We start from the raw sequence: 13231 nt of genomic DNA, 5'->3' as shown, positions 1-13231 counted from the left end.
ATAGCATATCACAAAGCAGTATGTTTTTCCATTTGTTTGAACAATTGCAAAGAAACATATTACATTCAAAATCATCATAATATAACTGCTGGCAACTTCTAGTTGCCATCAAACAATTCTTAAAAGGCCATTCTAGCAGAAAAGCTGTCCAGCCATTCTCCTCATCAAGCCATTTATCTGCAAAGACACATAAGCAGAAAACAAGAGAATAAGGGCAAAAATTACTTGAATAATAGTTCATCTCCCATAGACAAAGTTACTAGTAATATCAAGTGAATGCTTGAAGGTCCTATAACTCATCCCAACATACTTAATAAGTTCTTGAAAAATCAAGTGAAATTTTTACTTCTTCGTGTTCCTCTAACTTGTTTTCCTCAACTCAAGATGTCTTTCTTGTTTAATTTTTCTTTTTATTATATTCCTTTTTTGACAGGGGCGAAGTGCATGAAGAAAATTAATGTCAAATTCAGAACACGCATATATACCAGATCAAAACAACCATACAAGACTTTGGCAAGTTTACTTGTAACACTATCTTTTTCCCACATACATTGGACTTTTTCTTCTTAGGCTATGGCGCTCAAGAAAATTAAAGTATATGGCAGTAATGACCGTTAAGCTTACAAAATTAGCTGCAACACATTGGACATCAAGAAAAATTGAAAGAATAGTAAAAGTACCTCCTTTTCCGAGAGACCAACTTCTTTCAAATCTTCAAGCTGCACAAAAGTAAACAAAATGATCAATAAATTTAAGTACAGTCACTATATCTTTTTCTTTTTTCCAGTTGCAAAAACATTATGTCCAAGGTCCTTACACTCTTAAAGGGTTCTGAAGATTCTTCACGTAGTTCAAGAATGTAAGTTGCTCTCTTTTCTCCGATGCCCTAAGCGAAATATGATATTGATTTATAAACTATTATATGCAATGATAGGCTTGAAAAAGAATAGTATTGACATGTGATCTTACCTGGATCCTTGTTAACTCTTCTCTGTAATCACAAATGAGAGAAAGAAGAATGTTATAAGAAATATTAGCCAATGCACACACCACAAGAATAAACAAATATACTGAAACCCATTTAAATAACAACCACCCCTTTTTACTCTTGGGGGCCTCGGTCTTAGCATCAAAGCGCGGTTTACAAGACCAGTTCTGGCTAGAGTCATTCCCTCATAATCCAAAAGAAGGAACTGTGAAACCTTGCAGTTTGCTGCTTAAGATAACATAACATTAAGGTTGCTACTTTAGAACTTGCAGTTTTCACCGCTTAGCTAATGCTTTACAGCTAAAATATACGATGTTGCAATAAAGGTGCAAGCTGGACGGTGTAACATAGGTTGAGAAGTAAATATCACGGTTGCTTCTTCACTTGTGTTGTGCTACTTAAGATCACATAATATGAGGGTTGCACTTCTTTTACAAACTTGCAATTTTCATCACTTAGCTAATGCTTTATTACAACTGGAAAAAAGGATGTTGCAAAATAAGTGAAAGCTGGACAGGGAAAATAGCTTGAGAAGTAATATCATCAAGTTAGTTGTCTTGGATTTTGGAAGGGAATAAAAATATGATGAGAAGGAAAATTGACAATTAATATCAGAAGGAAAAGAACTATATGAAAAGTGGAGAACCGGTTATATAGGGGAATCATTCACTTACTTGCTTGCAGTGTTTAATAAATTCAGATATTCTTGGACAAGACAATTCTGCACAATGAAAAAGGAGAGTGAATAAGTTGAAGTGGCATCAGACAAAAAAATGCTAAAGAACTACTCACGAAAGTAAATCAATTAAACCTTTGCTCCAGAACTGCGCATATGAAATCTTTCCCAAGGACTAGTATACATGGCAATCTCCAATTTGTCACCGGTTCTCATATCAGTTTCAGCTTTTGGGGTTTTGGGTTCTATAATGTCACCAGAACTTTCAAGGCTTCCTTGAGATGAGTCCAACTGCTTTGGCATCAACATATGCAAAGAAGTTGAAGACTCCAACAACCGTAAATTATTCGTTATTTCTCTAAGTCTTTCACTTAGTGGTGGTGATGCTACTTTGTCTATGTTCATATCTCCACTTTTCTCCTCTGTATCAACATCTACAATTTGTAGCACTGTGAGAGAAAAAAGAGAGAGTAAAAGTTCAAATTTAACACAATAACCAACTTTTAACACAACCTACCATCATCTGCAAAAGAAAGTATTTCTTTGACATCACAATGAACTTCGGGAGTAACTTTTAAATCCTTTGCTTTATTTGGTGGAGAGGCATCCTGAGATGCAAAGGTTAATATCATTACACAGATAACACCAATTAATTAAAGTGCATCAGTCAAAATTGTTTAATTAAATGACTACTGTATAAACAAATTTAAGTTGCCTCACCTTTTCCATTTTATGAATAGAGATTGTTTCCTTGAAAACACTTGGGATTTCCTGCAACCAATAAGTTGATCAAGCCCACGCATAGCCATTTAAACAGAAAAAATATAAAAGGAACAGAAATGCATTTACAAAATGTAAGTGTACTAACATTTTCTGCTGATGATATCATGGCTCTAGATCTATCTGAATTGGACTTGTCTTGAGAAGTCTAGCAATATATAACATCTTAAGTTCCATGAGGCATAAACTAAACAATGAATAAGATGTTAACTTCTTTAGTAAACCAATGCTTTCAACAGATAAAGTCATATACCTTTTTATGGAAGGAAGATATGATAGTTGAAGCATTCTCTGAAAGAGGCTTAAACTTTGTGGCTGAGGTGACATCATCCTATGAATCAATGACAAGTTATAGGTATGAATCAATGACATGTAAAAATGCTGTAGGCATTACCAATAGATTTCAACTAGACTAGGTAATTTCCATCGTTTTATTAAACCAATGAACCCAACCAAAAATTTAAAAGCAACATTCCAAAAGCAAAAGAGAAAGAATTTGTGGAGTGAAGAAACTCAAAATGTCACACCCTAAAACATAGAGATACAAACCTGACGTTGACAACTAAAGTAGCGGACTTGTAAGTAAACTATTCTTTTTAATGGTTAATGCAACCAATTATATTGGAATCAGAACCAAAGAGCAATGCACTGGTACCTGCTTAGAGATGATAGCTTTTCTGTCACTGAACAGTTTCCTTCAATGAAAACAAAGAAGCAAATATTTCAGTACACATCCGTCAACCATATATTCTAGTTCATAATATGATATGCCATGTAGCATACCTTCCTATCAAATTGGAGCCAGAGTTGTTCTTTTTCCCAGACAATGGGGTACCCACTAGTCGTGCTTGCTGATTGGTGTGCTTTTTACTTTTCATTGTAGAGCTTGTCAATATCTGGCCAGCACTTTGACATGATCGTGAAGCCAAACTTGCTACATAAAGAGTATCTTGGCAAAGGATTGGAGTCTAGAACAAAAAATGAAAGGGTGAGAAAAGGAATCTTTCAAAACGACTTGGAATCTACACAGAATATCTAACCATGTTAGAATGAGAAAAGTCATTACCAAACAGGTTAGCAGCAAAACATGATTGGAGCCACCAAGAGATTCCTGCAGCATCCGAGTGAGTTTGCTTTCTCGATAAGGAACCCGCTTTTCATTTGTGTTCAGAGCGTACACCACGTTCATAATGCCATATAAAGACTTATTTATTCTAGCACTTTCAGTAAGCATAATTCCATCTTTGCTGCTTCTTCGGGAATCCTCATAGCCTGAGAGCATAATAATACAGTGAAGATAACTAAAAAGCAATTATTCGGCAAAAGAGAAAATCTCTGCAACTTTTGGAGGTTTAGGACTAGCTAACCTGCCAAATCCACAAAGTTCATCACATTGGGGCCTTTACTACCCTTGATGTCATCAGCAGATGCTATATGTATCATTAACCCTTTGTGACTCCTTTTGGGCATTTGGAGTGGTGTCTTTTGTACTGAATAGCATGGTGCAGCCAAACAAGCACTTAGATCATGAAAGTGTGAAATGGAATCCACAGCGGCCTACGTAAAAGAAAAGAAGAGAGCGATCTTAACCATAACAATGTGCAATATCTCAATATTTTACTCCTAGAATTGAATTGGATTACTTTAACTTGCCTTAGAAAGTCCTTTGAGCTTTATTTTTCCTTGAGAATCTTCAAGCACTTGAACTTCGGGATGATTAGGGTCCAAAAGATCATAGACATGATCCTGGAACACCTCGTAAAAGGAAACGAGGACTGCTTTCTGGGCATCCTTTGTTTGCGAAAGGATCTCAGCTATTGCCATTGCTGCCAAACCTTCTTTGTCCACAGAACCCTAACATAGAGAAACAATATCCTCAGTTTAAAAGTAACAGAAGGTTATTATTAGAGAAGCAGAGGAGAAACTGAGATACATGGAAAAAGAACCCACTTATTGGCAAAATACACAGAAGACATACCTGGATTGTGTGGGTTTTTCCACTGCCTCTTGCCCCATATGCAATAATGGATGCATTTCGACCGCTGAGAACTTCTGCTATCAGTGGCTTTACCTCTCTCGAGAATACTACAGCATTATCCTCATCTTGTTCATAGCAATTATCTAATTCATATCTATCTTTGCGACTGCAAAATACTAGAGAATCTCAAAAAATTTCACAAAAAAAAAAAGGAAGCCTAGCACCAATCAATGTCAAAAGAAACAAAATCATGTAGAAAACACATTTACAAATGGGAATCTTCGGCATAACAAAATTGATGCCCTAAAGCTAAATTTCGATAAGAGACCTGAAACTTATTTGATGAATATATATATATATTTTTATTTACAGTTCATTCTTCTAGCTTTTTGAGGTGCAAAATGAAATCGCGGTAAATTGTATGTATTAACATTCAAATGCATTTTTATCTATTCATTCTTATATAGCTTATTCAGGCAAATCGTGTTAAAATTGAAAATGAAATCAGTCTTAAACAGAAAAAAAAATGAATCTATGTGGAGGAGGAATAATAAGAAACAAAAGGGAGATAAATGTATTAATTAGTGAGAGAGAAAAACTTACATGATTTGCTCATTTTAAACTACTACAATCAAATTCCAAAAACAAATGTAAAATTTGAAACAATAATTGTATATATACTATTATATCTAATAGTAGTAAGAATTGGGGCTTTTGATATCTTGGGGGCCTAATGAAGCGCCCGCGCCTGTAACTAAAACAAACTAATATTGGGTCTACTTCATTAAATTTAACATCGGAACGAAAAAGGGTATGTTAAATCAAAACAATTGAACATAATCAACATATGGACTCAATTTATAATTACCTACTCCCTTCATCTCCGAATGATATTGTAACTTTTTCTGAATCCGAATCGCTCCCTTTGGGCCGGCACACAGTGACCCACAGTTTCGAATCTCCACCCGATAATTCAGACTCTTGGTCTGTAAATCCTCGGATTTTTCCAACAATTCGTACTCTGCGCGAGATTCTTGGGCCTGCGATGGGTAGTTTGCTGCGATTTGAATCGGGCGTTGACAAAGCCATGTAAGAAATCAGAGCTTGAAATTTTACAATTTATTTATTTATGGAGAATTTGGATGAATTAGAGTGAGAGAGTGGATTGTCTGGTGAGTGGTAGTGAACTAGTGATGTATTATGGTGTAGAGAAGTAGCCGTTGTTAGGGTTCTAATTCTATTTTCAAATTCTTAGTCTGTCCTACCTGGCGCTCTTTCACGCTCCTTATGAAGACTTTATCATTCATGAATAAATCCCGCTAAATAAAGCCCCATAAAAATCAAAATATAGTGGATGTCTATTCTTACTCCATGATTTTTTTCTCAAATGGTTAATGACATATTCAATGATATATTTTTTATGTTCAATGACATATTCCATGACATATTTTCTTCACTTTTCATGCATATATAAAGGCTTTGTAATAGATAGGAAAATACACACAATTGAAGAAGAAAATCTCTTCCTTCTCTCTATCTCTATTCTCGTTCATGTTTTACTAAGTTGCTTTTATTTTTTTTTCATACTTTACTAAATTATTTTTATTTCTTGTTCATGCTTTAGTAAATTGTTTTTATTTCATAACACGTTATCAGCACGAGTCTCTAACCAATTGTATTTATATATCTACAAAAAAAAAATCTACATCCAGAAAGATTACAATTAGAAGTCATACATATCATCACATGGTTAAATGTAAAGAGAAACTACATATGGTAAATAATGAAATGTAAGAAGGTATGATTATCTTATACTTGTCATTCCTTTAAAATCTCATATGCACACAACTTTGTACTACACCTGTATTGCATAAGCACATATTAATATTACATCTTTTATATCACATGAATGGAATAAAATTTTTGAAGTTCTATATGTTAAAATCATAGTAGCAGTTAATTGTTGATATGATGCATGTCATGGTAACCAAGGATATTTTATATAAATTGTTTTATGCATATTTATGTGTTAACTATTTTCAATCTGTCCTGCCGCTTTTAATATTTTCTTTTACTTGGATGAATATTTTTTTTTCCTTTTGGATTTTTACACTTGCATATAGTACAAAAAAAAAAGGAATAAAATATAATAATAAAATTAGTCACACTGATTAAAAGCATAAATCATCTTGAAGAAAACAAGAAATACTTCACATCTTTATCTAGGTTGATTAATTACTTCTTTGAAGTTTGAAAAATAAACCAGCTATTGTGAAAGTATACTTCATAATTTATGGTCGTATCATTTGAAAGCAAACAATGATTAGTATGATTACTAGAAGAGGTATTTTTGAGTATCCATAACCTACTTGATGTTTGCTACTAACTTACCATTTTTAAGTATTTTATATGAATGATGCACAAGCTACAACTAGTAAGTTGTTACCTATAATGTCACTTTTCAGGTAATATAAATGCCGAATTTATGTATTAGTACTATATATATATGTTGTTACCTATATGGTATATTTTTGATAAATTTATTCACTAATTGCTTGGTTGAATTGAGTGAAGGAAAGTCATGACGTTTAATCAAATCCAATAGGTAGGGTATACCCCGAAAACAACAATATTTTTGAGAGAGACTCAATAAATATTAAGACAATGATTTTATGATCCTTTTAAACTCTAATAAAATTTAGAAGAAATATTCTGACTACAAACAATTGTATTTCATATAGATGCTACAAATAATTAATAAAGTTTTACGCTGATTTGAGATTTGTACACTTATTAAGAAAGCAAATTTGATTTGCTAAGTTGCAAATTAGCTGTGTACAACTTTCTTGGCATGTGATTGAAATTAAGGCTTGAGAATGAATCTCAATATTGTTTAGCCTATTATGCTATTGATTAAGACATCGGGATCAAGTCTTGATGCTCCATAATGATAAGAGTTGGGTTTGAGTCCCAATTTATTATGGCCTAACATGCCTTTATATTGGTAAGACATTGAGTTTGAGTCACAATGTACCATATTGATGATATAATGATGACTAAAGAAAAATAATATATTTTTCATGAAAAGGCATAAAAATTGTCCCACTTGATTTGCTCCATTCTTGAAGTGAATGTGATAACAGTGCATAATAAATTTCAATGAAGACAGGTGGTTGAACAATGAATGTGGGCGTTCCAAATATCAAAATAATAATAATCATCACTATGATTATAAAAGGAGAACAATAAGGGTTCTCAAAATAGTCCTTCAAAATATGAAGGTAATGCTTACCATCAAATTGGTATGAAAATAATAAAGCACGTCGCTGATTATGATCCATTCCTTGAAGAGAATGTGACTTGTGATAAGCATTGAGAATGCAAACTCATTCCTAAAGTTGAATGTGGCAATATGTGATAAAAGCAATGAATAAAGACATGCAATTCATGATTATATGAATACCACACAACTCACCTCTAAGGGAGGTTTGAGTAAAATAAAGAGAATAAATATTATTGTATGGTTACATGAATATGTCATTGGTCGCGTACATGTGATATGCCAAATATTATTTTGTCATACCTTATAAAAGTTATTAAAGGCAAAGTTAAAGCAATAAATAATTTTGCTTATGATGATTTTGACCATGACAATTTATTATGATATAATTTTCTCCGTGAAGGAGACATTTACCATATGAATGGTATGATAAAAGATCTTGTAGTACAAAAGTTGTTAAGAACTCCGGAAAAACTAATTTGTTACTACCCGGATGAATAAACTTATTCATGACATTGATATTGTAAAGTCTCAAAAGAAACTTTTTGAGTTTCAACTATATAAGTCAAAGTGATTGGCATATTGAGACTATAAATGAAAGGAAGATTGAATATCTTCATATTTCTATAATCATACCGGGTAAATATGAAAGGTTACCCGATCTTCTTTTTATTTGTACTACACAAATATAAGCATGATGTTGGAATCATATGCCACCAGTAAACTAGAGGTTTACTAAAACAAATATTAATTGGCATGACCGGTTGGCCATCTCGGTTCAATTATGATGCGAAAAATTAATTAAGAATTACATTGACATATATTGAAGAATAGAAGATTCTTCAAGAATTCTCTTGTGCTGCTTATTCTCATGATATACCAGTTAAAGGTTGGGATTGAATCCCTTGATTTCTGGAAGGAATAAAAGGTGATATATATATGGGCTCAGTCACCTGCCATGTGGACCGTTTACTATTATATGATTTTAATAGATGCATCTATTTTATGGTCACATGTGCATTTGTTATCAACTTGCAGTTTGGTTTTTGCAAGATTGCTTGCTCAAATTATTAGAGCACAATTCCAGAATATAAATTATGATGATTTATCTTAATAATACTGGTTTAAATCCAAGTTAGTTTAGCAGAAATTGTATGCCTCCAATTATAGCTAAATCATTGGTTATGAGAACAAAACTCCCAAAAACGAAATTTGGTATGAGATTTATTATTTAATATACAGCAGCACTTGTACGCATCTAGACAAGTTATAAAAATTTCTCCCTATCACAATCGGTTCACGGTCAGAAACCAAATAATTTCTATATAGAAATATGGATGTGCTATATGATTTAATTATGCCACCAAAATGCACAAAGATGAGTTCCCAAAGATGGTTGGGAAATGTGTTGGTGATCCCAACATTAGGGGGAGAAAATGGGCAGCTGAGAAAGTGATACATGAAATGAATTATTATGAATACATATAGATCCTCGTACAAGAAAATATAAACTTGAAGTTCAAGTGATATTCATTTACAAATTATTGTCAGACGCATTTGCTGACCCAAAGCTAAATGTCATATTTCAGCTGCTAATGCTCCAAATAGAATAAAGTCCATGAGGGACAGAGTCTATGGCACACATGAAGTGTAACAGACCAATCGGTTCCAAAGATAAAACTCCTTGAAGAAGGAGAGGGGCAAATATTCAAAATGGTCATAATAAGGAGGCAAGTGCCCTAGAAGAGCACCATGACATAACACTTCATAAGACCTCATGGGAGAGGCTCAGGTACCTGAAAATAATGAAATAAAGAGATCTCAATAAGTTATGTCTTTATTGGGTAATAATGGAACCGGCATAAAATGATTGTCGACGATATTGTTAATATAATGTAGCGCTCAATATGATTAATATTGATGAGGATCTTGAGATCAAATCTGTCATGAAATTTGGACGGATAAAAGATTGGCCAAATAAAAAATACGCAATGAAATTGACTTCACTTGAAAAATGTGAAGTTGGACGGATAGTCCAACACCTGAAAGTATAAAGTCAATTGAGGTATAAATGTGTTCTTGTGCGAAAGGTTCAAGTCGATAGACATAAAGACGACTTGTGGCACAAGAAAATTAGTAAATATCCTCACATTGAATATATGGAGACATGTTCTCTTATAGTGGATATAGTCACTTCAGGTTTTAATCTGGCAATATATGAAAAACTTGATATGCGTATAGTGGATATCATTGAAAGATTTAAATTTTCTTGGAGCATATTAAGGTTTCCAAGAAATTTATTAAATAAAGCTTCAAAAATCCTTATACGGATTGAAATAATCAGGGCGCATGTGATATAATCACCCGAGAGAGTACTTGTTGAAAAAAGGGTATAAGAATAATTCAATTTGTCCTTGTGTCCTTATAAAAGGATATGGATTTGAATTTAATCGCCATGTATGTTGATAATTTAAATATCATTAGAACTCCCGGAGAGCTTCCTAAAGCAGTAGGCTGTTTAAAGAAAGAATTTAAAATGAAAGATCTTTGAAAGACAAAATTTTGTCTTGGTCTACAAATTGAATATATGAAAGATAGAATTTTTGTCCTTCAATCAGCATACACTAAAAAAAAAATTAAAGAGCTTCTATGTGGATAAAGCACATCCATTAAGTACCCCGATGATTGTGAGATTACTCGATATAAATAAAGATCCACTCCGACCTCATGAAAATAATGAAGAGTTTCTTGGTCCTAAAGTACCATATCTTAATGCAATTGGTGCGCTAATATATCTTGCTAACACTACAAGGTATGACATAACTTTTTCAGTTAATGTCTTAACAAGATATAGCTCCGCTCAAGGAGAAATTGGAATAAAATCAAGCACATATTGCTTTATCTAAGGGGGATTACCGATGTGAGCTTATTTTATGGCAATGATTGCAATACCGATCTTGTTGGTTATGTCGATGTGGAGTATTTATTTGACACACACAAGGCTTGATCTCAAACATGTTATGTGTTTACATGTGTGGCACTGTCATATCTTGGCGATCGACTAAGCAATCAATCGTGGCTACTTCTTCTAATCATGCTGAGATAATTGCTATTCATGAAGCAAGTCGAGAATGTGTATGGTTGAGGTCTACTATACATCTTATTCGAGACAAATGTGGTTTGAAGTGTGATAAACTACTCACAGTTTTGTATGTGAACTGATGATCTCATCAGGGGGAGTTAATACGCGTTGTACTCTTTTTCCCTTACAAGGTTTTGTCCCATTGGGTTTTCCTTGCAAGGTTTTTAACGAGGCAACCAAAAGGCGTATTTCTAAATATGTGTACTCTTTTTCCTTCATTAGGATTTTTTTTTCTCATAGGGTTTTTTTCTAATAAGGTTTTAACGAGGCACATTATTTATGGACATCCAAGGGGGAGTATTATGATAAAAATCAAAATATGGTGGATGTCTATCTTCCTCTATGATCTTTCTCTCAAATGGTTAATGACATATTCAATAACATATTTTCTATGTTCAATGACATATTCCATGACATATTTTCTTCACTTTTCATGCCTATATAAAGGCTTTGTAATAGATAGGAAAATACACACAATTGAAGAAGAAAATCTCTTCCTTCTCTCTATCTCTATTCTTGTTCATGTTTTACTAAGTTGCTTTTATTTCTTGTTCATACTTTACTAAATTGCTTTTATTTCTTGTTCATGCTTTACTAAATTGCTTTTATTTCATAACAGTCATAATGTAAAATAAAAAATATATATACCGCTAGACCTAGTAGTTTTTTTTGTTTGTAAATCTTAAGACGTTTGTTTACTGAAGTAATATTCCTCCATTTCATTTTATATAAGGATACATTATTTTTTTTAGCACCGAATAAAAGTAATAGTAGTAATTTGTATTTAGTAATTCTAAAGTATCACGAAGGACATTATTCTATGCTGCATAATACATGTATTCACTTTATTTAAATGAAATTTGCTTTAGTGTGCCTGCGTTGCACGTGTGTATTGCGTCAAGTTCTTCATATTAGCTCATCCATAATTTAAATATTTAATTGTCATTATAATTTTATCGAATGAGAATTAAAGCATAAAAAAATAATTATCAAAACGTAAAAAAAGATCGACGTGATTTTCACTTTTGGAGATTTGTGTTTGTAAAATCATTAGTGTTATTGCCTCTAATCAATCACTTTTCTTCCTTTGTCATTCTCTCTTTCTATTGTATTCTTAAATATCTTGTTAGTAATTTGTTCGAATTATTGATCAGTGTACTTTTAATATTCTAGTAATATTAATAACAATAATAATTTTTGTTATAGTTATTAAAAAAAAATAGGAAGAGAGTATGAAAATACATGCATGAACCTAACATTCGATGTTGGATAGTCTATTTAATCCGAATACGAATTTAATGATATAAAATTAATATTCTTATTAAAAGAAAAATTAGGAAGAATGAAAATACATGGATAGTGTCTGCTCTTGGATATTTATTTAGTTAGGATCAGAATTCTAAAGATATAAATTTCTTTAGGTAAATTAAGTTCCTAAATATTAGAAATTTTACATACTTCAAATAAGAAAAGATTTAATATCTAGTAAAAATGCAGTCCATACTACTTTGGAGGATCGTTGACATTACTAGAGGCGATACCTCACATAGTTATGCATGTACGGATATTATACCTAATAATATAGCTAACACTAGCACTTGTAATATGATGCATGAGCATCAAAACCCTGTACACATGTTTTAATTTATGTTACTTATCTTTCCTACCAAAAAAAAAACTAATATTTTAGTTGATTTGAAATTCCTAAATACTAGAAAAATAATTAAATCATAATTACAATTTTGTCCAATATAAAACCTATTTTTAAAGGGTAAAGAAGGCGAACGACATTTCAACAAGGGTTTCGTGCTTTTAATATAGTATAGATATAGATAATTGCTACTGTCGGTAATTATTTTAAATTATTAATCCCTCCGTTTCAATTTATATGAATATATTTCCTTTTTAGTTCGTGCCAAAAAGAATGACCTCTTTTCTTATTTGGAAACAATTACATTTATGCAATGATTTATAGCCACACAAAATATTGTGCCTCATTTTACACCACAAATTCAAAAGTCTTCTCTCTTTTCTTAAACTCCATGGCCGGTTTCACATAAATTGAAACAGATGGAGTAATATATTAGAGATTTTACACTCTATTATATTTTTAGTTAAAATGAGTAGAATGGATTCATGGATTTAATCCATTTCATTACTTATGGAATATTGAACTTTCAAGTGCATTTTGGTATTGAGAGGGTAAAACCACAAAAAATGTACGAAATTCATATTTGCGTCAAACTAATGAAAACAAGATATGCACTTTTTATATCGATTAAACATAATTAAATGATATTGTATATATTTTTGTTTAATATGTAACTCAGATAGTAATATTATTTAATTTGGTACAATGATCAGTAAGTATTTCTCGTAGTATAATG

At 32.2% G+C, this 13231-nt stretch overlaps 1 protein-coding gene across 3 annotated transcripts; it reads right to left on the bottom strand.

The window, feature by feature from the left end:
- Positions 1–6: 6 nt before the first annotated feature.
- Positions 7–5655, bottom strand: LOC107762504 (kinesin-like protein KIN-10C). 3 transcript variants are annotated; one of them, XM_016580864.2, is made up of 17 exons: positions 5291–5655; positions 4423–4588; positions 4098–4298; positions 3812–4001; positions 3511–3716; positions 3228–3412; positions 3100–3139; positions 2698–2775; positions 2533–2592; positions 2385–2435; positions 2182–2272; positions 1800–2113; positions 1663–1709; positions 970–991; positions 818–886; positions 681–719; positions 7–177 (listed from the first exon to the last, which is right to left on the bottom strand). In XM_016580864.2, the coding sequence occupies exons 1-17, from the start codon at positions 5509–5511 to the stop codon at positions 133–135; spliced, it is 2025 nt and encodes a 674-aa protein (XP_016436350.1). In that variant the 5' UTR covers positions 5512–5655; the 3' UTR covers positions 7–132. The 3 variants fall into 3 exon arrangements, 2 of the variants coding, with proteins under 2 accessions (XP_016436350.1, XP_016436351.1); XM_016580865.2 differs by having other exon boundaries at positions 1800–2098; XR_012710727.1 differs by lacking the exon at positions 970–991 and having other exon boundaries at positions 818–915; positions 1659–1709; positions 1800–2098.
- Positions 5656–13231: the final 7576 nt, after the last annotated feature.

The sequence above is a fragment of the Nicotiana tabacum genome, chromosome 6 (genome assembly GCF_000715075.1).
Source record: "Nicotiana tabacum cultivar K326 chromosome 6, ASM71507v2, whole genome shotgun sequence".
NCBI classification, from domain to species: Eukaryota; Viridiplantae; Streptophyta; class Magnoliopsida; order Solanales; family Solanaceae; genus Nicotiana; species Nicotiana tabacum.
This window is presented reverse-complemented; position numbering and strand designations above follow the sequence as displayed.